Source organism: Sus scrofa, chromosome 6, assembly GCF_054392235.1.
Source record: "Sus scrofa isolate SSC_HxYL_T2T_F1_AM1 chromosome 6, Sscrofa_HxYL_maternal_Yorkshire_Landrace_v2.0, whole genome shotgun sequence".
NCBI classification, from domain to species: domain Eukaryota; kingdom Metazoa; phylum Chordata; class Mammalia; order Artiodactyla; family Suidae; genus Sus; species Sus scrofa.
Genome location: NC_139388.1, coordinates 51662927 through 51683354, shown reverse-complemented (window position 1 = coordinate 51683354; position 20428 = coordinate 51662927). Strand labels below are relative to the sequence as shown.

General features: G+C 49.1%; 2 protein-coding genes across 4 annotated transcripts in view; one reads left to right on the top strand and one right to left on the bottom strand.

The window, feature by feature from the left end:
• NFKBIB (NFKB inhibitor beta) overlaps window positions 1-20428 on the bottom strand; it is a 1076695-nt gene that overhangs the window by 30445 nt on the left and 1025822 nt on the right. The gene's annotated exons all lie outside the window — the stretch shown is intronic.
• Window positions 134-9728, top strand: RINL (Ras and Rab interactor like). Of its 3 annotated transcripts, none has more exons than XM_021094350.2 (12): window positions 134-188; window positions 2259-2347; window positions 2546-2705; window positions 4094-4196; window positions 5469-5541; window positions 5862-5926; window positions 6214-6363; window positions 6449-6856; window positions 7246-7563; window positions 7759-7890; window positions 8009-8172; window positions 8255-9728. In XM_021094350.2, the coding sequence occupies exons 2-12, from the start codon at window positions 2298-2300 to the stop codon at window positions 8306-8308; spliced, it is 1677 nt and encodes a 558-aa protein (XP_020950009.2). In that variant the 5' UTR covers window positions 134-188; window positions 2259-2297; the 3' UTR covers window positions 8309-9728. The 3 variants fall into 3 exon arrangements, 2 of the variants coding, with proteins under 2 accessions (XP_020950009.2, XP_084816835.1); XM_084960709.1 differs by having other exon boundaries at window positions 8785-9101; XR_014806092.1 differs by lacking the exon at window positions 134-188 and having other exon boundaries at window positions 1957-2347; window positions 7322-7563; window positions 8255-9530.

Here is a 20428-nt window from a genome sequence, read left to right as displayed (position 1 = left end):
CACGGCTCTTACCCCTGGACCCCCAGACTGCCTAGGGTCCTTCCTCCAAAGCCCAGTCATCTGAGGCCTGAGCCCCCGGAAAGAGGGAGGTACCCCCAGCCCCGCCTCTTCCCCCTGCCTGCTCTGCTTCCTCTCTCTGTGAGAACACTTTCACTTCCTGCTCCTCCAGGCCTCCCCTCCGAGAACAGGTAGGGGCCCCCAGGGACCAAGCAGCTGGCATCATCACCCCTCGCTGCCTCCCTTTGGTATTAGGCAGCTGCCCCCCTCTGGCCCTGCCCAGCACCATCCGTCCCCTCCACCTCTACGGGACCCAGGCCAGCATCTGCCTCCCTCCCCCGACCCCTCCTGCCTGCTCTCCCCTGGGCAGGGCACCTGCTCTCTGTCTCCCACTTCCCAACACCCTAGGTTTCTGGTCAGGGGGCTGAGGGATTTGTTTAACTGTTTGTTATCCATCCCCTGTGCCCACCCCAAGAAGAGCACAAGTCCCTGGGAGCAGGGGCCTAGTCTGCTGTCATCCTTTCCCCAGGCACCGAATTCTGGGCCTGTACTCAGTAAATACTTGTTGGGTGGATGGACGAATGGGTGGGTGAATGGATGGATGGATGGATGGGTAGATGGGTGGATGGGTGGGTGGATGGATGGGTGGGTGGGTGGGTGGAGAGATGGATGGTTGGATGGATGGGTGGGTGGAGGGATAGGTGGGTGGATGGATGGGTGGGTGGATGGAGGGATGGATGGATGGATGGATGGATGTGTGGATGAGTGAATGGATGGATGGATGGGTGGATGGATGGGTGGATGGGTGGATGGGTGGGTGGGTGGATGGATGGGTGGTTGGATGGATGGGTGGGTGGATGGATGGGTGGGTGGGTGGATGGGTGGGTAGTTGGATGGATGGGTGGGTGGATGGAGGGATGGATGGATGGATGGATGGATGAACGGGTGGATGGGTGGGTGGGTGGAGGGATGGATGGATGGATGGATGGATGGATGAATGGGTGGATGGATGGATGGGTGGGTGGGTGAGTGGATGAATGGATGGGTGGGTGGATGGGTGGATGGATGTATGTATGGACGGACAGACAGATGGACAAATGGGTGGACTTAGACCCCCTACTCCTGAGACTGCTGCAGGGATAGTTTTTTTAATGCCTACCTTAACTGATAACCCGCTGTAGGACTCTCTACCTGGTTAAGAGTTGGGGTCTGATGGATAGATGGATAGAGGGCCAGGTGTGTGGTAAAGCAAAAAGAATAATAGTTGAATCTAGGTAGTGGGTATATGGATGTTCCCTGAAAAAAAATTCCATTTTTCTGAATGTTTGAAATTTTTCATAAAATGTTGGGAGGAGTTCCCATCGTGGTGCGAATCCGACTAGGAACCATGAGGTTGCAGGTTCGATCCCTGCCCTTGCTCAGTGGGTTAACGATCCGGCGTTGCCATGAGCTGTGGTGTAGGTTGCAGACGCGGCTCGGATCCCGCGTTGCTGTGGCTCTGGTGTAGGCTGGTGGCTACAGCTCCGTAGACCCCTAGCCTGGGAAACTCCATATGCCATAGGAGCGGCCCAAGAAATGCCAAAAAGACAAAAAAAAAAAAAAAAAAAATGTTGGGAGAAAATATTTGAGGGCCCCTCTGTAGTCTGGGGAGGGAGGAAGAGGGGATGTTGTATGACATTTGTCACTTTGACAGAATGCCTACTGTGGGCAGAGCCCTTTTCCAGGCACTGGGTTTCCATGAGGGTTGTTAGTTAGCTGGTCCACAGCTGTACAGCGGCACTGGATGGTAAACACTGAAATATTGGAGTTCCTGTTGAGGCTCAGCGGTTACAAACCAGACTAGGATCCATGAGAATGTGGGCTTGATCCCTGGCCTCTCTCAGTGGATTGAGGATCCGGCATTGCCGTGAACTGTGGTGTCGGCCGGCAGCTGCAGCTCCAACTTGACCCCTAGCCTGGGAACTTCCATATGCCGTGGTGTGGCCCTAAAAAGCAAAAACAAAACAAAACTGAAATATTAACCTCCCACTGGGTAAACAGCTGTCATCTTTGAGTCCTCTCCCGCTCCTCCTACACCCAAAACACACTGGCCTTCCTCCTGGGACCCCCAGCTCTCCCTACCATCCGGCAATTAAAGAATTAACACCTAGCATAGCAAGGGGTCTCAAGTCCATTCTGATTGGTCAGCGTCTCTGCCTCGTGGGTTGTATTTTGAATATTACCCCTGGAGCAGCCTCGAGCCTTATCTTCCTCCCTGCCAGAGGCCAGACCATGGCTCACTGGCCACCTGCATCCTGAGGATGGGCCAGCCGGAGGACAAGGCCTCGGCAGGCCCCACCGACCGGGAGAGGTGAGGGCTGGTGGGGCCATCTCCATCTCCTGCCCCTGGAATCAGAAGCCCCTTCCAGCCAATTCCCATCCCCCATGGGACCCCCGAACCCCATCTCTGACCTGTTCCCCCTGGGCTGCCCCTTCCTGGACCTTTGACGCCCACCTCAGTGTCCAATCGCCTTCCTCAGAACCCTGTTCTGATCCCTGCCTGTCCCAGACTAATCCCATCACAGGCGAATGGAGCAGGTGAGACCCACTTAGGGGTCTTTGGGACCCCAGAGCCACGCCTTCGACTGCAGAGAACATGTGGGGTGTGGCAGATTCCAGAGCTGGATGCCCAGGGTGCAAAAGCCCTTCTGGAGCTGTGGCCACCAGGGGTAAGTACACACAGCTGGGGACCCTCTCTGACCCTCCCCGTGACACCCTGAATCAGGACTCTCTTGGTTGCTAGCAACAAACACAACACAAACTAAGCAAGTAGAAAAGCTACTTTTTGATTCAAATGACTGAAAAGCCCAGAAGTAAAAGTAATTTCAGCAATGTCTGAGCATAAGACAACTTATACGTATATTTCTCTTCATCCTATTTCTTAGCTTTGTTTTAAACTGCGGGGAATTTTTCCTATTTGGGGATGATGCAAATAATAAACACTTGTTTTATAGTAGCTTAGATGAATAGGCATTTATCTTTTTTTTCTTTTTTTTTTTTTTTAGGGCCACACCTGCGGTATATGGAAGTTCCCAGGCTAGGGGTCGAATCAGAGCTACAGCTGCCACAGCAACACAGGTTTTGAGCTGTGTCTGTGACCTACACCACAGCACACAGCAACGCCAGATCCTTAACCCACTGAGCGAGGCCAGGGATCAAACCCGAATACTCATGGATCCTAGTCGGGTTCATTGACCACTAAGTCATGAGGGGAACTCTGAATAGGCATTTATCTTGCTAACATAACCAGAAAGGCAGCTGCAGGCTCCAGTTCTCTTCCACGTGACATCAAGGCCAGCGTCTCTGCAACTCTCTTGACGTCCCTCATGGTCACCCACTGGCTGCCCCAGCCCAAGCACACATGTGAATTCCACACCAGAAAATGGAAGAAGGGAGGCACCAGTTGCATTTGTTTTTTTAGCCAGAAAAGCAAAAGCCTTCACAATTGATTCAGAATATATGGATGGGGCCCAGGCAGCAATATTTTTAAAAGCACACCTGAGAGTTATACAGCCAGAGGTGGGGACTACTGGCTACAACAATCATTATCCATCTCCTATGGTTGGGCCTATTGATGCCCTGAACAAAGCTGGAGTTCTGCGAGCAATAGGGGATAAATTTGAATAAGGCAACTAACAGGTCTCCCTCCTTTAGGGGGGGTCTCTCCTTGTAGTGACAGAGATGGCTGGCCCCAGCTCAGGGCCACATGAGCCCAGCTTAGCAACCCCCACTGTACAAAGAAAGCTCTTTCCAAAGAGCTCCAGCAAAAATCCTGTGGAAGATTTTCATTGGTTGAGCTTGATTCATATGATCATCTCTGAACCAATCACAATGGTCAGAGAACACTGTCAGGCTACTGGCTAGGTCAGGTCATGGACCCACCCCTAGGGCTTGGAGGGAGTTATTTCCACCCACAGGACCTAAGAGAGCGAGTTTCTCGAAAGGAATTTTGGGGTGTGGAACTCAAAATAAGGGAGATAGATGCTAGGCAGGCAAAAGCAGACTTCTGCATTTGTCCTTTTCAAGCTGACCTTTGCTTCCACCCACCCCCTGCCAGAGTTTCCTGGTCATAGGACATGACCACAGCCAGATCCTGGTGTTGAGGACAGGACCTTCGCCAGGGGATGTCAACACATACCGGATCCAGAAGCTCCCTGGAGGTGAGGATACTACCACCTCCACTCCAAGTTTCCAGTCCACAGCAAATTTATCACCAAGATTGCTCAGTTTTAATTCTTTTTTTTGTTTGTTTGTTTCCTAAGGCTGCACCTGCAGCATATGGAGGGTCCCCGGCTAGGGGTCCACACCTAGGGGTCCTACACCACAGCCACAGCAACATCAGATCCGAGCCATGTTTGCGACCTACACCACAGCTCATGGCAATGCCAGATCCTTAACCCATGCTCAGTTTTAATTCTGAAATGCCCCCTAACTCTTCCCAGTCCCCTCCAGCTCCATCACCTGAGTCCTAGCCACCATCGCCTCTTGCCCAAACAATTGTAATAGCCTCTTCTCTCACCCTTTCCTTCTTGCAATCCATTCTAAACACAGCAACCAGAGTAATATTTTCAAACATCAATCAGACGTTATACATTCCTGCCCCCAAACCTGCAAAGGACATGCAACATCTTTAGTGAATTTTAAATTCCTCATCATGGCCTATAAGATGCTGCCTGCTTAGCCCCTGCCCACTTCTCCATCTACTGCCCTTCATTCACTCTGCTCCAACACACCATTCTCTGTTCCCTTTTTTCATTTTTATTTTTATTTTTTTTCCATTTTTGGCCATACCTGCAGGATGGGCAAGTTCCCAGGCCAGGGATCAAACCCATGCCACAGCACAACCTGAGCTGCTGCATGGACAATGTCGGATCCTTCACCCACTGAGCCACAAGAGAATGCCTCTGTCTGTTCCTTGAGCATGCTTAATATGTCCCAACTCAGGCCCTTTGTATTTCCTTCAATGGTCGGTTTAGTCTCCATCTTCTGGCCCTCTACAGAAACGTAACCTTCCTTGACCGCCACAGCTAATGATAACTCTAGTCGCTTTCAATCACTCGATTTCATTCACAGCACTCAATACATGATAGACTTATCTTTATTTGTTTACTCATTTATTTTTATTTCCTTCCATTAAAAGGTAGGCTACAGGAGGGAAGTGGATGCACCTGCCTTTTGACAACTGTATCCCCAGTGCCTGAAAATGAACAGATGCTTAATAAATATGTGTCTAATGAATGAATCCTATTTGGTGACATAAGTGGGATGCAAGCTTAAGACACAGAAGACACAGGGGGCTGCAAGGGGTAGAAAATTCCCTGTTCTGAAGGTCTTTGGGGGAACTGCAAACCTGGGAAAGAGAGAGTCCCAGGGGAAAGAAGGCTGTTTCCCCTTAAGTTTTTTAACTTGTTCCTCCTTGCCTCTCCCCGCAGGTGTGTCTCTGGAATCCTCTAAGCTCTGCATGCCTGACCTGCCCCATCTCCTGGCCTTCCTATCAGCTAGCAGGTACAGGTCATCCACCAAAAGGACTAAGGGGAGAGTTCCTGCTGTGGCGCAATGGGATTGGCTGTGTCTCTGGAGCACTGGGACACAAGTTTGACCCTCAGCCCAGCCCGGTCGGTTGAGGATCCAGTGTTGCTGCAGCTGTGGGCTATGGCATAGGTCACAACTATGGCTATAGATTGCAGCTGCATCTCACATCTGATCCCTGGCCTGGGAACTCCCATGGGGCAGCCAAAAAAGGTGGAAAAGGGGTGGGGGTCAATGGGGAATCCTTCCCTATGACACACCATCCGCATCGGGGCTCCTCCTTGTCTTTTTCTCAGGGATGTTTTACCCAGAACACTGCTCTTGCCCCCTCCCACTCTAGGGCCTGGAGACCAACACACAGGTGAGTCATGATTCTCTAAGGGAGGAAGAGACCACTTTTCTGTCCCCTTAGTCCAGGAGATGGCACTTGGTTGGGCCAAACTACAGGGTTTGAGGGAGGATAAGGCTGAGGCTTTGAGAAAGCTGGGGATGGTGCTTGACTCCTGGGCCTGAATGAGGAGGTGCCAGGGACCAAGCCTCAGTTCCTCCAGCAATAAGGCTGTGTCCAGGCTAAGTCTCCTGGTGACCTGAAGGAACCAAAGCTGGCCCCTTGGGCACCTGGGACACCTCACTTCTGCTGGCCGCCAGATTCTCTGCAGATTGGCAGCATTCAACTCAACACCTCAGGGAGGGTGCTCTTCGTGGTGAACAAGCTCTACCTGGATACCCACAGAGGGTGGGGGACGAAACTGACCCCCCCAGAGACAACTCCGGAAATTGCTGAAACACATGGTCCAGGTTAGATGGGCAGGGCCCTGGGCCCCTGAAAGGTGAAGGAGCTGCAGCCCCTGTTCTATGGAACCCAACCCTCTTCTCACAACAGCCCCCAGGCACCCAGCCCCTCACCAGGTCTCCTGGGTGGAAGGCCCACTCAGCCCAGAGGTACAACATCCTAGGCCACCTCTGGCCAGCCTGATGGAGAAGGAGGAGGAGGAGGAGGAGGAGGAGGACAAAGATGAAGAGGAAGGACCTGAGGATGTGCTCACTCATCACATCCGGGCTCTAGCCAGGGCCCGGAGCGGCTATGTGGCCAGGCAGTTCCGGGGCCTTCGGGCGCGCCTCACCTCCGACACTGCGGGGGCCCACAGGCCTGGGGACCCGGCCACAGAGCTGCTTCAGGATGTGCGGCATCTCCTCACTGACCTCCAGGAACACTTAGCAAAGGACCCTGATGTCAGGGCTGTTTTTGAGAGCAGGGGACCTGGGGTCCCCCAGAAGGACGAGGATCTAGGTAATGAGGATGGAGTGGGAACTTAGGGCCACTCTCCAAACCCCCCCAGATTCACGTTTGCCAGCTCTTGGCCTTCCGCAGGTGTGAACACCCAACTTCCTTCACATCTGTCGCCTTTTCTACTCACACCGCCTTTCCTACCTATAGTAACACTGATTCTATTCACCACTGCTCCATCTCACCCCTGTGTGCCAGCCCTACCCCTCTCTCTTCCACGTGTGTGTTCACACCCAGGCTCCCTCTTCCACGTGTGTCCACACCTCAGTCTACACAACTGGGTGGCCAGACGTTGTGGAAGGGCGCCAGTTGGCCAGGGCGGGTCGGGGGAGCGAGAGGGTGGGAGTGGGTGAGCCTGGCGGCCCCTTCTTCAACCACCTCAACCCCTGAAGGCCCCGCGGTGGAGGCAGCCTTGTGCCGGGCGGTGCTGGCGCCGCTGAAGCCAGCCCTGTGGACTCGACTCCGCAGGCTTCGCGCCCCAGAGCTGCGGCAACTGCGAAGGCGACAACTGGCTCTGCGCGCGGAGGCGGGGCGTTCTGGAGCTCAGGGGGCGGGGCGTGATGGGCGGGGCCCCGCCCCCGCCCTGCGGAGCCGCATCCACTCGCGCCTGGCTCACCTCCACGCTGCTTGCGCCCCACGCCGCAAGGTGTCCCTCCTGCTGGCTGTGTGCAGTGACGTCTACTCGGGCCTGGCTCAGGGCGACAATCAAGGTAAAGAAGGACGCTTGTGTCCACCTGGATATGGCGTGGCGTGAGGGTTGCGGGAGGCGTCTACGCGAGCCGGGGGACCTAGTAAGGGACGTTGGTATGCCCGGCAAAGTGGAAGGGCAGCCGGCACTCGCGGTCCTGGGGTTCGGATGGAAGGTGTCTCCATCCACCTCAGAGCCCGTCCTCCGGCTCCCCTAGAGCCGCTGGGGGCTGACGCCTTCCTGCCAGCCCTGACGGAGGAACTGATCTGGAGTCCGGACATTGGGGAGACGCAGCTGGACGTGGAGTTTCTCATGGAGCTCTTGGATCCGGATGAGTTACGCGGAGAAGGTGAGCCCCCAGCCCCGGAACGCCAGGACCCAACAGGGAGCGCCCTAGGGCCGCAGACCCCCCTGACAGCCTCGACCTGTACATGAGAGGACTGACCTGACCTCCCCTTCGCCTCTAGCCGGGTACTACCTGACCACGTGGTTTGGGGCGCTGTACCACATTGCCCACTACCAGCCCGACGAGGGCCGCGCGCCCCAGCAGCTCAGCTCAGAGGCCAGGGCCTCCCTGCGCCAGTGGCACCGCAGGCGGACGCTGCACAGACAGAGCGGCCCTGGAGCCCAGGTGATCACCCTTCCGGACTGCGGGTGGAAGGGAGGATTGAACCTGTTGCCTTTCTGACCCAGGCTCCTGACTCTCCCTACAGCCCTTTGAGGAACCGTGGGAGATAGAGAGTGTGCGGGAGACCAATGACGATTAGGGATCTCAAAACTTTCTACTCGCAAACAAGATTCAGAGGCACCTGAGACAGCACCAACTTTTGACCCCTGTGGTTTAGAGGGCACCAGAAGGAGGGATGCCCAGGAAAAGGGAATAGGTCGACCCCTGAGCCTTTGCCTTGGCAGTTCCTGCTTCTTGGAATGCCCTTCCCGAATATCCACACTGCTGCTTCCTTCAGGACTTTAGGCAGATGTCACCTTCTCCAGAGAGCCTCTCTCCTGACACCCCTTGTCTTAAACTGCAGCTCCTCTGGCTTGACCCTCCCTATGGTAGACAGAGTAAGGCCCCCCACCCAAGACGTCCACCTCCTAATCCCCAGAATTTCTGAATATGTTACCTTAAGTGGCAAAAGAGACTTTACGGGTGTGATTAAATGAAGGATATTGGGGGGGGGTGTTAAAGATTATGAGATGGAGAGATTATCCTGGATTCAGATGGGTCCAATGTAATTCCCAGGGTCCCTAGAAGAGGGAGGCAGGAGAGTCAGAGGAAGAGCTATGATGCTGCCAGCAGGAGTTCCCGTTGTGGCTTATCGACAATGAACTCGACTAACATCCATAAGGGTGCAGGTTCAATCCCTGGCCCTGCTCAGTGGGTTAAGGATCCTGCGTTGCCTGCGATAAAGGTTGTGGAGGTGGCTCAGATCTGGTGTTGCTGTGTCTGTAGTGTAGGCTGGCAACTGTAGCTTGGCTTCGATCCCTAGCCAGGGAACTTCCATAAGCCATGGTACAGCCCTAAAAAATAAAAAAATAAAAAAATAAAAGAAAATAAAACTATGATGCCAGCAGAAGTCAGAATGATGTGTCCAGGAGACAAAGAGTGTAGGCATCCTCTAGAAACCGAAAAAGACAAGGGATGGATTTTCCCCTAGAACCTCTAGAAGGAACTCAGCCTTTGATTTTATTTTTTTAATTGAGGTATAGTTCATTTACAATGTTGTCTTGGTTTCAAGTGTACAGCAAAGCAATTCAGTTATACATAGATAAGTGTATATATACATACATATATATAATTCTTTTTCAGATTCTTTTCCATTAGAGGTTATTATGAGATATCGAGTATTAGTTTCCTGTGCTATACAGTAGGTTCTAGTTCTTTACCTGTTTTATACATATTCTATATATATGGATACGTTAATCCCAAACTCCTAATTTATCTCCCCCTCCTTTCCGCTTTGGTAAGCATAAATTTGTTTTCTAGTCTGTGAGTCTATTTCTGTTTTGTAAATAAGTTCACTTGAATCATTTTTTTAGATTCCACATATAAGTGATGTCATATGATATTTGTCTTTGACTTACTTCACTTAATGTGATAATCTCTAGGTCCATTCATACTTTGGGCATCTGAGCTTTAGAACTACAAGATAATAAATGGGTGTTGTTTTTTTTTAAGCCACTAAATCTGTGGTAATTTGTTACAGAGCCATAGGAAACTAACACACTGCCTTACACCTATCTTTAGTTTTTTCCATGAAAACTATCACTTTCTAGCATACCGTCATATACTTATTTATTGTGTTAACTGTCCATAATCTTCTCCCTCCCCTTAGAACAGCACTATCCAATAGAAACAGAATGCAAGCGACACATGTAGTTCTAAATATTCTCATACTGGAGTTCCCGTCGTGGCGCAGTGGTTAACAAATCCGACTAGGAACCATGAGGTTGCGGGTTCGATCCCTGGCCTCACTCAGTGGGTTAAGGATCTGGCGTTGCTGTGAGCTGTGGTGTAGGTTGCAGACGTGGCTCGGATAAATAAATAAATAAATATTCTCATACCTACATTTTAAAATAACTAAAAAAAGGAGTTTCCATTGTGGCTCAGTGGGTTAAGAATCTGACTAGTATCCATGAGGCTTCAGGTTCAATCCCTGACCTTTCTCAGTGGGCAAGCTGTGGTGTAGTTTGCAGATTCACCTCTGATCTGGCGTTGCTATGGTGTATGTAGGCCAGCTGCTGCTGCTGTGATTCAATCCCTAGCCTGGGAACTCCCATATGCCACAGGTGCAGGAAAAAAATAACTGAAAAGGAACAAGTGGAGTTCCCGTTGTGGCTCAGTGGTTAACGAATCCAACTAGGAACCATGAGGTTGCGGGTTCGATCCCTGGCCTTGCTCAGGGGGTTAAGGATCTGGCATTGCCGTGAGCTGTGGTGTAGGTTGCAGACATGGCTTGGATCCTGGGTTGCTGTGGCTGTGGTGTAGGCCAGCAGCTACAGCTCCGATTAGACCCCTAGCCTGGGAACCTCCATATGCTGAGGGGGCGGCCCTAGAAAAGACAAAAAAAAAGAAAAAAGAAAAAAAAAAGAAAGAAAGAAACAAGTGAAATCAACTTTAATAACATACTTGATTTGACTCAATATATCACTTCAACATGTAATCAATATTTTATTTTTATTATAGTTGATTTACAGTGTTCTGCCAATTTCTGCTGTACAGCAAAGTGACCCAGTTAAAAATATATATATATATATGTTCTTTTTCTCACATTATCCTCCATCCTGATCCATCACAAGTGATTGGATATAGTTCCCTGTGCTATACAGCAGGATCCCATTCCCCACCCACTCCAGTTGTAACAGTCTTCACCTACTAACCCCAGACACCCAGTCCATCCCACTCCCCCCACCCTCACCCCGGGCAAACACAAGTCTGTCCTCCATGTCCATGAGCTGGTTCTATTTTGTAGATAGATCTTTTATGCTATATTTTATTTATTTATTTATTTATTTTTGTCTTTTTTGTTGTTGTTGTTGTTGTTGTTATTGTTGCTATTTCTTGGGCCGCTCCCGCGGCATATGGAGGTTCCCAGGCTAGGGGTCGAATCGGAGCTGTAGCCACCGGCCTAGCCACAGCAACGCGGGATCCGAGCCGCGTCTGCAACCTACACCACAGCTCACGGCAACGCCGGATCGTTAACCCACTGAGCAAGGGCAGGGATCGAACCCGCAACCTCATGGTTCCTAGTGGGATTCGTTAACCACTGCGCCACGACGGGAACTCCCCTTTTATGCTATATTTTAGATTCCACATATAAGTGACATCATATGGTGTCTGTCTTTCTCTCTCTCTCTCTTTTTTTTTTTGGTCTTTTGTGCCTTTTCTAGGGCCACTTCCGAGGCATATGGAGGTTCCCAGGCTAGGGGTCTAATCAGAGCTGTAGCCACAGGCCTACACCACAGCTCATGGCAACACTGGATTGTTAACCCACTGAGCAAGGCCAGGGATGGAACCCACACCCTCATGGTTCCTAGTTGGAATCGTTAATCGCAACTGAACCACTGCGCCACGTCAGGAACTCCTTTCTCTTTCTGACTTAATTTGCTCAGTATGAGAGTCTCTAGTTCCATCCATGTTGTTACAAATGGCATACCATTTTATTTTATTTTATTTTATTTTGGCCATGCCTACAGCATGCAAAAGTTTTGGGGCCAGGAATCAAACCCACACCACAGCAGTGACCCAAGCCACTGCAGTAACGACACAGGTTCTTTAATCCGCTGAGCCACCAGAGATCTCCTGTAGCTACCATTTTATTTTATTTTATTTTTTTAGGGCTGCACTCAACAGCATATGGAAGTTCCCAGGCTAGGGGTCTAATCGGAGCTGCCGGCCACACTGTGTGTGACCTACACTGTAGCTCATGGCAATGCCGGATCCTTAACCCTCTGAGCAGCGCTGGGGATCAAACCTGAATCCTCATGGATACTCGCCAGGTTCATTACTGCTGAGCCACAATGGGAAGTCCTGTAGATACCATTTTAGAGAGTGCAACCTTAGAATGTCAGCTCCAGGAGGCTAGGGGTCTCTGTTTTGTTCACAGTTGTATTCTCAGTGTCTAGACAAATGCCTGGCACGCTGTAGGTGTTCAATAAAATACTTGCTGAATAATTCAGTGAACAAAGTTTCTGTATTAGTCTGAAAATGGCTCCCCACAAAGATCTCCATGTCCTAATCTCTGGAATCCATAGTTACCTTATTTGGAAAGGGGTCTTTGCCTATGTTATCAAATTAATGATCTAGAAATGGGGAGGTTACCCTGCACTATTGAGGGGGGCTCTAAATGCAATCGCACGTGTCCTTATAAAAGGAAGGCGAGGGAAGGCTTGACCCAAATGGGAGAAGGCAATTTAAACACAGAGCAGAGGGAAATTTGAAGATACTAGCCTTGTAATTTGGAATGATGTGGCCACGAGCCGAGGAGTGCCTGCAGCCACCCGAAGCTGGAAGAGACAAGGAGTGTGACCAGCTGACACCTGATTTCAGCCCAGCGATACTGATCTCTAGCTTCTTGCCTCCAGAACTGCAGGAGGGTACATCTCTGTTGTTTAAAGCCACCTGGTTTGCAGTCATTTGTTACAGCAGCTACAGGAAACTTAGATTCTTAGCACTTAATATAAAAAAGGAAACTCGAGTAGAAATTAACACCCAACTCCGTCTTATTCCAGCAACAAGGACGTTCATCTACAAGAAAATTAGGAAAATCTCTGTTAATCCATCTAATGAAGCGATGTAGTGCATTAAAATTTTACATTTTATAATCATCAAAATCCTGCATTATTATTTTTAATTTTTAAAATGTATTTATTATTTATTTATTTATTTATTTATCGACTGCACTGTGGCATGCGGGAGTTCTTGGACCAGGGATCAAACCCGAGCCACAGGGATGATTATGCCAAATCTTTAACCCCTAAGGCTACCAGGGAACTCCCAAAACTCTGTAATTTTCAATGTCAACTTAAAAATATGCCAGGGCATAGATTTTTTTTCACAATTGTTCTTTTTTTGTTTGGGGTTATACTTGAGGCATATGGAAGTTCCCAGGCTAGGGGTCAAATTGGAGCTGTAGCTGCAACCTACACTACAGCTCATGGCAACACCAAATCCTTAGCCCACTGAGCAAGGCCAGGGATCAAACCCACATCCTCATGGATACTAGTCAGTTTTGTTACCACTGAGCCACTACAGGAACTCCTCCCAATTGTTTTTGACAGCCCAAAAGCTTGAGGACAGCCACCTTGGGCATCGAAGCAAGGAACAGGGGCTAGGGGGACTGCAGGATACAGCCTCTGATCTTATGTCCACACAGAACTGAGTGGGGAAGTTCCCATCGCGGCTCAGTTTAATGAATCCAACTAGAATCCATGACGATGAGGGTTCGATCCTTGGCCTTGCTCAGTGGGTTAAGAATCTGGCATTGCCGTGAACTATGATATTTGTCACAGATGAGGCTCAGACCTGGAGTTGCTGTGGCCATGGTGTAGGCCTGCAGCTACAGCTCCAATTCGACTCCTATGGAATCTCCATATGCTGTGTATGCCTCCCTAAAAAGGCAAAAGACACACACACACACACACAATACTGAGTGGGATGGCCAGACCAGGAGATGAGCGTCAAGAAAGAGCAGACCTCCAGGGCAAGCAGGCCATTAAGAATTTCATTGAGGGGGAGTTTCCTTCATGGCTCAGTGGTTAACAAATCCGACCAGGAACCATGAGGTTGCAGGTTTGATCCCTGGCCTTGATCAGTGGGTCAGTGATCTGGCGTTGCCATGAGCTGTGGTGTAGGTCACAGACGTGGCTCAGATCCCGCATTGCTGTGGTGTAGGCCAGCGGCTGTAGCTCCAACTTGACCCCTAACTTGGGAACTTCCATATGCTGAAGGTGTGGTCCTAAAAAGCCAAAAAAAATAAAAAAATAAAAAAATAATTTCATTGAGGAGTTCCTGTTGTGGCACAGTGGAAACAAATCTGACTAGTATCCATGAGGATGCAGGTTCGATCCCCGACTGCACTCAGTGGGTTAAATAAGGATCCACTGTGGTGGTGGTGGAATATGTGACTCGGAACCTGCGTTGCTGTGGCTATGGTGTAAGCCAGCGGCTGCAGCTCTGATTTGACCCTTAGCCTGGGAACTTCCACATGCCACGGGTGAGGCACAAAAAAGACCAAAAGAAAAAAAAAAAAAAAAAGGAATTTCATTGGTTTATTACATTTTTACATATGTATGTATTTTTAATTTTTTTTGTCTTTTTTTTTTTTTTTTTTGTCTTTTCTAGGGCCCCTCCCACGGCATATGGAGGTTCCCAGGCTAGGGGTCAAATCAGATCTGAAGCCACCAGCCTAGGCCACAGCCACAGCAACACGGGATCCAAGCTGCGTTTTCGACCTACACCACAGCTTATGGCAACACTGGATCCTTAACCCACTGAGTTAATTTTTAAATTGTAGTAAAAAACACAAAATTTATCCTTTTATCTATCTTTAAAGTGTGCGATTCAGTCGTGTTAACTATATTCACGCTGTTGTGTAACAGATTTCTGGTAATCTTTCATCTCGTAGATGTGAAACTACCATTGAACAGAGCTCCATTTCCCCTGACCCCCAGTGCCAGGCACTCATCATTCTCCTTTCTGTTTCCATGATTTTGACAGCACTAGACCTCTCACAAAGGTGGACTCATGCAGCCTGTGTCTGTTGGTGAATTGGCTTATTTCATGAAGCATAAAACCCTCAAGGTTCATCCATGTCGTAGCATGTAACAGGATTTCCAACTTTTTTTTTTTTTGCCTCTTTTGCCTGCCCCGCAGCAAATGGAGTTCCCGGGCCAGGCATCTGATCTTTGTGTGTGTGTGTGTGTGTGTGTGTGTGTGTGTGTGTGTGTGTGTGTGTGTGTGTGTGTGTGTGTGTCTTTTTGCCTTTACTAGGGCCGCTCCTGCGGCATATGGAGGTTCCCAGGCTAGGGGTCGAATCGGAGCTGCAGCCACTGGTCTAGACCAGAGCCACAGCAACGTGGGATCCGAGCTGCATCTTCAACCTACAACACAGCTCACAGCAACGCTGGATCCTTAACCCACTGAGCGAGGCCAGGGATCGAACCCTCAACCTCATGGTTCCTAGTCAGATTCGTTAACCACTGCACCATGATGGGAACTCCCAGGCATCAGATCTGAGCTGCAGTTTTGATCTCCACCTGCAGCTGTGGTAACGCCAGATTCTTTAACACACTGTGCTGGGCTAGGAATTGAACCTGCAACCTAGAGCTGCAGAGATGCCACCAATCCCACTGCACCACAGCACAAACTCCGGGATTTCCATCTTTTATTTTATTTTATTTTATTTTTTTGTCTTTTGTCTTTTTGTTGTTGTTGTTGTTGCTATTTCTTGGGCCGCTCCCGCGGCATATGGAGGTTCCCAGGCTAGGGGTTGAATCGGAGCTGTAGCCACTGGCCTACGCCAGAGCCACAGCAACGCGGGATCCGAGCCGCGTCTGCAACCTACACCACAGCTCACGGCAACGCCGGATCGTTAACCCACTGAGCAAGGGCAGGGACTGAACCCGCAACCTCATGGTTCCTAGTCGGATTCGTTAACCACTGTGCCACGACGGGAACTCCGGGATTTCCATCTTTTAAAACACTAAACAACATTCCATGGTATGTATAAACGATATTTTGTTTATCCAGTCATCCTTCTGTGGACAGTCGGGTTACGACCAGCTCTTGGCTATTGTGAGTAATGCTGCAAATGAACAAGGGGGTGCAAATATCTTTTTGAGACCTTGCTTACATTTCCTTTGGATAGATATCAAGCACGTAGAATGGCCAGGTCATAGGGTTATGCCATGTTTACTTTTTTTTTTTTTTTTTTTTTTTTTTTTTGGTTGAGCCTGTGCCATGAGAAACTTCCTGGGGCCAGGGATTGAACCCGCCTCACAGCAACTAACAGAGCCAGAGCAGGAACAATGCCAGATCCTTAACCTGCAGAGCCACCAGGGAACGCCTATGTTTAATTTTTTACAACAGTTTTTAAATTTTTTTTTAGGGCTGCTCCCATACCATATGGAAGTTCCTATACGGGAGTCAAATTAGAACTGCAGCTTCTGGCCTACACCAAAGACAGAGCAACAGCAACTCGAGATCCAAGCCACATCTTTGATCTACACCGAAGCTTGCAGCAACGCCATATTCTTAACCTACTGAGCCAGGCCAGGGATTGAACCCGCATCCTCATGGATACTAGTTGGATTCTTAACCCACTGAGCCACAACAGGAAATCCCTGCAATTGTTTTTAATTTAATTTTTTAACAGTTTGCCTCTACACTATTTTCCTTAGCATCTGCACCATTTTTCATTCCTACCAACAATGCATTATCATTCTGATTTCTCTACATCCTTGCTAACACTTGTTTTCTGCTTTTGTTTTTGTTTTTAGAGTAGACATCCTACTGTGGGTGAGGTAATATCTCTTTGTAGTTTTGATTTGCCTTGTCCTAATCATTAGTGGTGCTGAGCATCTTTTCCTATGTTTGTTGGCCATCTGTATATCTTCTTTGGAGAAATGTCTGTTCAAATCCTTTGCCCAGGGAGCTCCTGTCACGGCTTTGTGGTTAACAAACCCGACTAGCATCCGTGAGGATGAGGGTTCGATCCCTAGCCTCGCTCAGTGGGTTAAGGATCAGGTGTGGCCATGAGCTGTGGTGTAGGTCACAGATGTGGCTCGGATCCCTGGTTGCTGTGGTTGTGGCATAGGCCAGTGGCTACAGCTCCAAGTCAACACTTAGCCTGGGAACCTCCATATGCCATGGGTGTGGCCCTGAAAAGACCAAAAGACCAAAAAACAAAAAACAAAAAAAAACTTTACCAATTTTAATTAATTTATTTATTTTTAAAATCTTTTTCTTTTTTTTGGACTTCCCATCGTGGCTCAGTGGTTAACAAATCCGACTAGGGACCATGAGGTTTCAGGTTCGATCCCTGGCCTCGCTCAGTAGGTTAAGGATCCGGTGTTGCCATGAGCTGTGGTGTAGGTCGTACACTCGGCTCGGATCCCGAGTTGCTGTGGCTCTGGCGTAGGCCAGCAGCTATAGCTCCAATTCGACCCCTAGCCTGGGAACCTCCATATGCCGCGGGAGCGGCCCTAGAAAAGGCAAAAGGACAAAAAAAAAAAAAAAAAAAAATTTAAAAACAATCTATTTTTTTTCTTTTTTCTTTTTACAGCGACACCTGTGGCATATGGAAGTTCCCAGGCTAAGTGTTGACTCCACCTATGCCAGAGCCACATCCTTTGCCCATTTTTAAGTTGGGTTATTTTGTTGTTGTTGAGTTTTAGAAATTTTTATCTTCTGCGTAAGTATGTCTTGTGGACAGCCCCACTTTCTGGATCTGTCTGGAGTTTCCTCATTAGGTTCCCATTCTGCAGTTAAATGACCTCACTCTAGGTGATGCTGTGTCCTGCTTATTACATCACATCGGGGGCCTGGTGGTCAGTGATGCTAAGTTTGCTCATTGAGTTGAAGGGTATATTGGTTTGGCTGCCATAACGGAATATCACAGACTGGGGGTTAAAGGACAGAAATGTGTTGTCTCACAGTTCTGGAGGCTGTCTCTTAAGTTGTCAGCATGCTCGATTTCATTCTGAGGCATCTGTCCTTGGCTTGGAGATGGCCATTTTCTCTCTGCTTCACCTGGCCTTTCTTTTGTGTATGTTTTTGTCCTAATCTCCTTTTTGAATAAGCATCCCCTGCCACGTTGCCTCAGGGCCCACTCTTATGACTTCATTTTCACTCAATCACCTCTTAAAAGCCCTTTCCTCATGATAGTCACATTCTGAGATTCTCAGGATTGGGACCTCAACATAATTTTTTTTTTTTTCTGCCCATTGAGTTTCTGGGCTAGGGATGGAATCCAAGCCAGAGCTGCGACCCACGCCACAGCTGCAGCACCCCTGGATCCTTTACCCACTGCACAGGTCCAGGGATGGAACTGGCCCCTCAAAGAGACAAGAGGGATCATTAACCCACTGTGCCACAGCAGGAATTCTGAACTTATGAATTCTGAGAAGATACAACTCAGCCCATAGTGGAAGGTGACTGCCAGAAGCTCCCACAGTGGCACAACAGGATCAGCAGCCTCTTGGGAGTGCTGGAACTTGGATTTGATCCCCAGCCCAGTACATTGGGTTAAGGATCCAGCATTGCTGCAGCCGTGGCTTAGTTCAAAGCTTGGATCTGATCCCTGGTCCAAGAACTCTATATGCCACAGGGCAGGCAAAAAAAGAAAAAAGAAAAGAAAGTGACAGCCAGCTGTCTTTCCTTTTAAATTATAACGTTATCTGTGGGTGGCACCTTGAGACCCTGTGAATAACCTGTCCCCCAACGACTTTTAACCCAATGCTTTTAGCACCTCTTTTTGATCCTTGCTCCATCACTGGCTTTATTTGTGCCATTATCTTCTATTTTTGGCAGTTGACACTGGATTTCCACTTCCTGGAGTGAAATGTTTCCTGTATAAATAAATGTGTTGAATTAAAAAAAACAAACCTGCTGCGCAGCACAGGGAACTCTATCCAGTCACTTGTGATGGAACATGATGGAGAATAAATGAGAAAAAGAATATGTGTGTGTGTGTGTGTGTGTGTATGTATACATTCATATATGAATGACTGGGTCACTTTGCTGTACGGTAGAAATGGACAGAAAATTGTAAATCAACTGTAATGGAAAAAATAAAAATCAGTAAAAAATAAAATAAAATAAAATTTAAAAAAAGACTGTGGCTCAAACTCAATCCCTGGCGTAGGAACTTCATATGCCACAGATGTGGCCAAAAAAATAAAACATAAAAGAAAGTTTGGGGTGTTTTAAATTTTTGTTTGTTTGTTTTTGTCTTTTTAGGGCCGTACCTCCTTCCACAGCATATGGAGCTTCCCAGGCTAGGGGTCAAATTGGAGCTGCAGCTGCCGGCCTTACACCACAGCCACAGCAACTCGGGATCTTTAACCCACTGAGTGAGGCCAGGGACCAAACCCACGTCTTCATGGATACTAGCAGGGTTTGTTAGCACTGAGCCACGATGGGAACTCCAGAGAGTTTTAAGGTCGCTAACTGTACAGGTGAGGCATGGAGATGAGGCAAAGTATGAGACAGTGGAACTAAATGACCGATGTTCGGGGTGTCACTAGTTTCTGTCTTGGAGGTCACACTAGGCCTCTTGTTCACTCTGGAGCTCTGGGCGTGGTGCCTGATGCCTCCTGTTGGGCTTCTCATCTCATGATGTCTCAAAAGAGCCACAGCAGCTCCTGAAACGCATTCCTTCTTCCCAGATGGCCTTCAGGATCCCTCCATCCCGAGGCCAGAGCCCAAGCATCCTCTGGACCCTTCCTCTCCCCACTCCTCCCTACCCCATCTTCCCCGTCCACAGCCCCATCCTGGGCCAGTCCCAGGCTTCTCCCACCTCCTGGCTTCCAGCCCTGGTGATCTTCTCCAATGTCCACCCACATGGCGGCCAGAGGAAATTTTAAAAATAGATCATAGGTCCTCCTCTCAGGCCAGAACTTGGTTTGCAAGAAACACAATTTTCTTTTTCTTTTCTTTTCTTCTTTTTTTGGGGCCGTACCAGCTGCACGTAGAATTTCTCAGGCTAGAGGTTAAATCAGGGCTGCAGCTGATGGCCTACGCTACAGCCACTGCAACATGGGATCTGAACCTTGTCTGCAAACTACACCATAGCTCACAAAAATGCTGGATCCTTAACCCACTGAGCAAGGCCAGGGATTGAACCCCCATCCTCATGGATTCATTTGTTTCTGCTGTGCCATAATGGGAATACCTTCTTTTTCTTTTCTGATATCTAAGTTGAGCCATTATCCTACCCAGGTGGGAGGAAAATTTAACCCGAGAGGAAATCTTAATTTTTTTTTCCAGCCCCGCCCATGGCATGTGGAAGTTCCCAGGCCAGAGATCGAACCCAAGGCACAGCAGTGACCCGCACCACAGCAGTGACAATGCCGGCTCCTTTAACCACTACGCCACCAAGAGAACTCCTTAATTTTTTTGGCTTTTAATATCATAAGCCCATCACTTCCCTTGCCTCACAGAAGTCACCCTCCTGGTCTCACCTCTTCTCATCCTGCAGTTCCATTTCCCAAGGTCACAGGGCCCTGCTCCCTCCAGGTGAAACCTGAGTCCTTCCCATTTGCCCCAGGACCTCATCTCCTCCCACTCGCCCCTCCCTCACCTGCTCCAGCTTCACGGGGCCTCCTCTCTTTTCCCCACACCTGCCAGGCGCCCACCTACCGTGGAGCCTCTGCCTGGCTTTCAT

Bases quoted from the DNA above. Each gene is read 5' to 3' on its own strand.
- RINL (XM_021094350.2), top strand. From the start codon at position 2,298: ATGGGCCAGCCGGAGGACAAGGCCTCGGCAGGCCCCACCGACCGGGAG. The intron at 2,348-2,545 runs GTGAGGGCTGGT...TGCCTGTCCCAG, and splicing joins GGCCCCACCGACCGGGAGAG to ACTAATCCCATCACAGGCGA. The intron at 2,706-4,093 runs GTAAGTACACAC...ACCCCCTGCCAG, and splicing joins TGGAGCTGTGGCCACCAGGG to AGTTTCCTGGTCATAGGACA.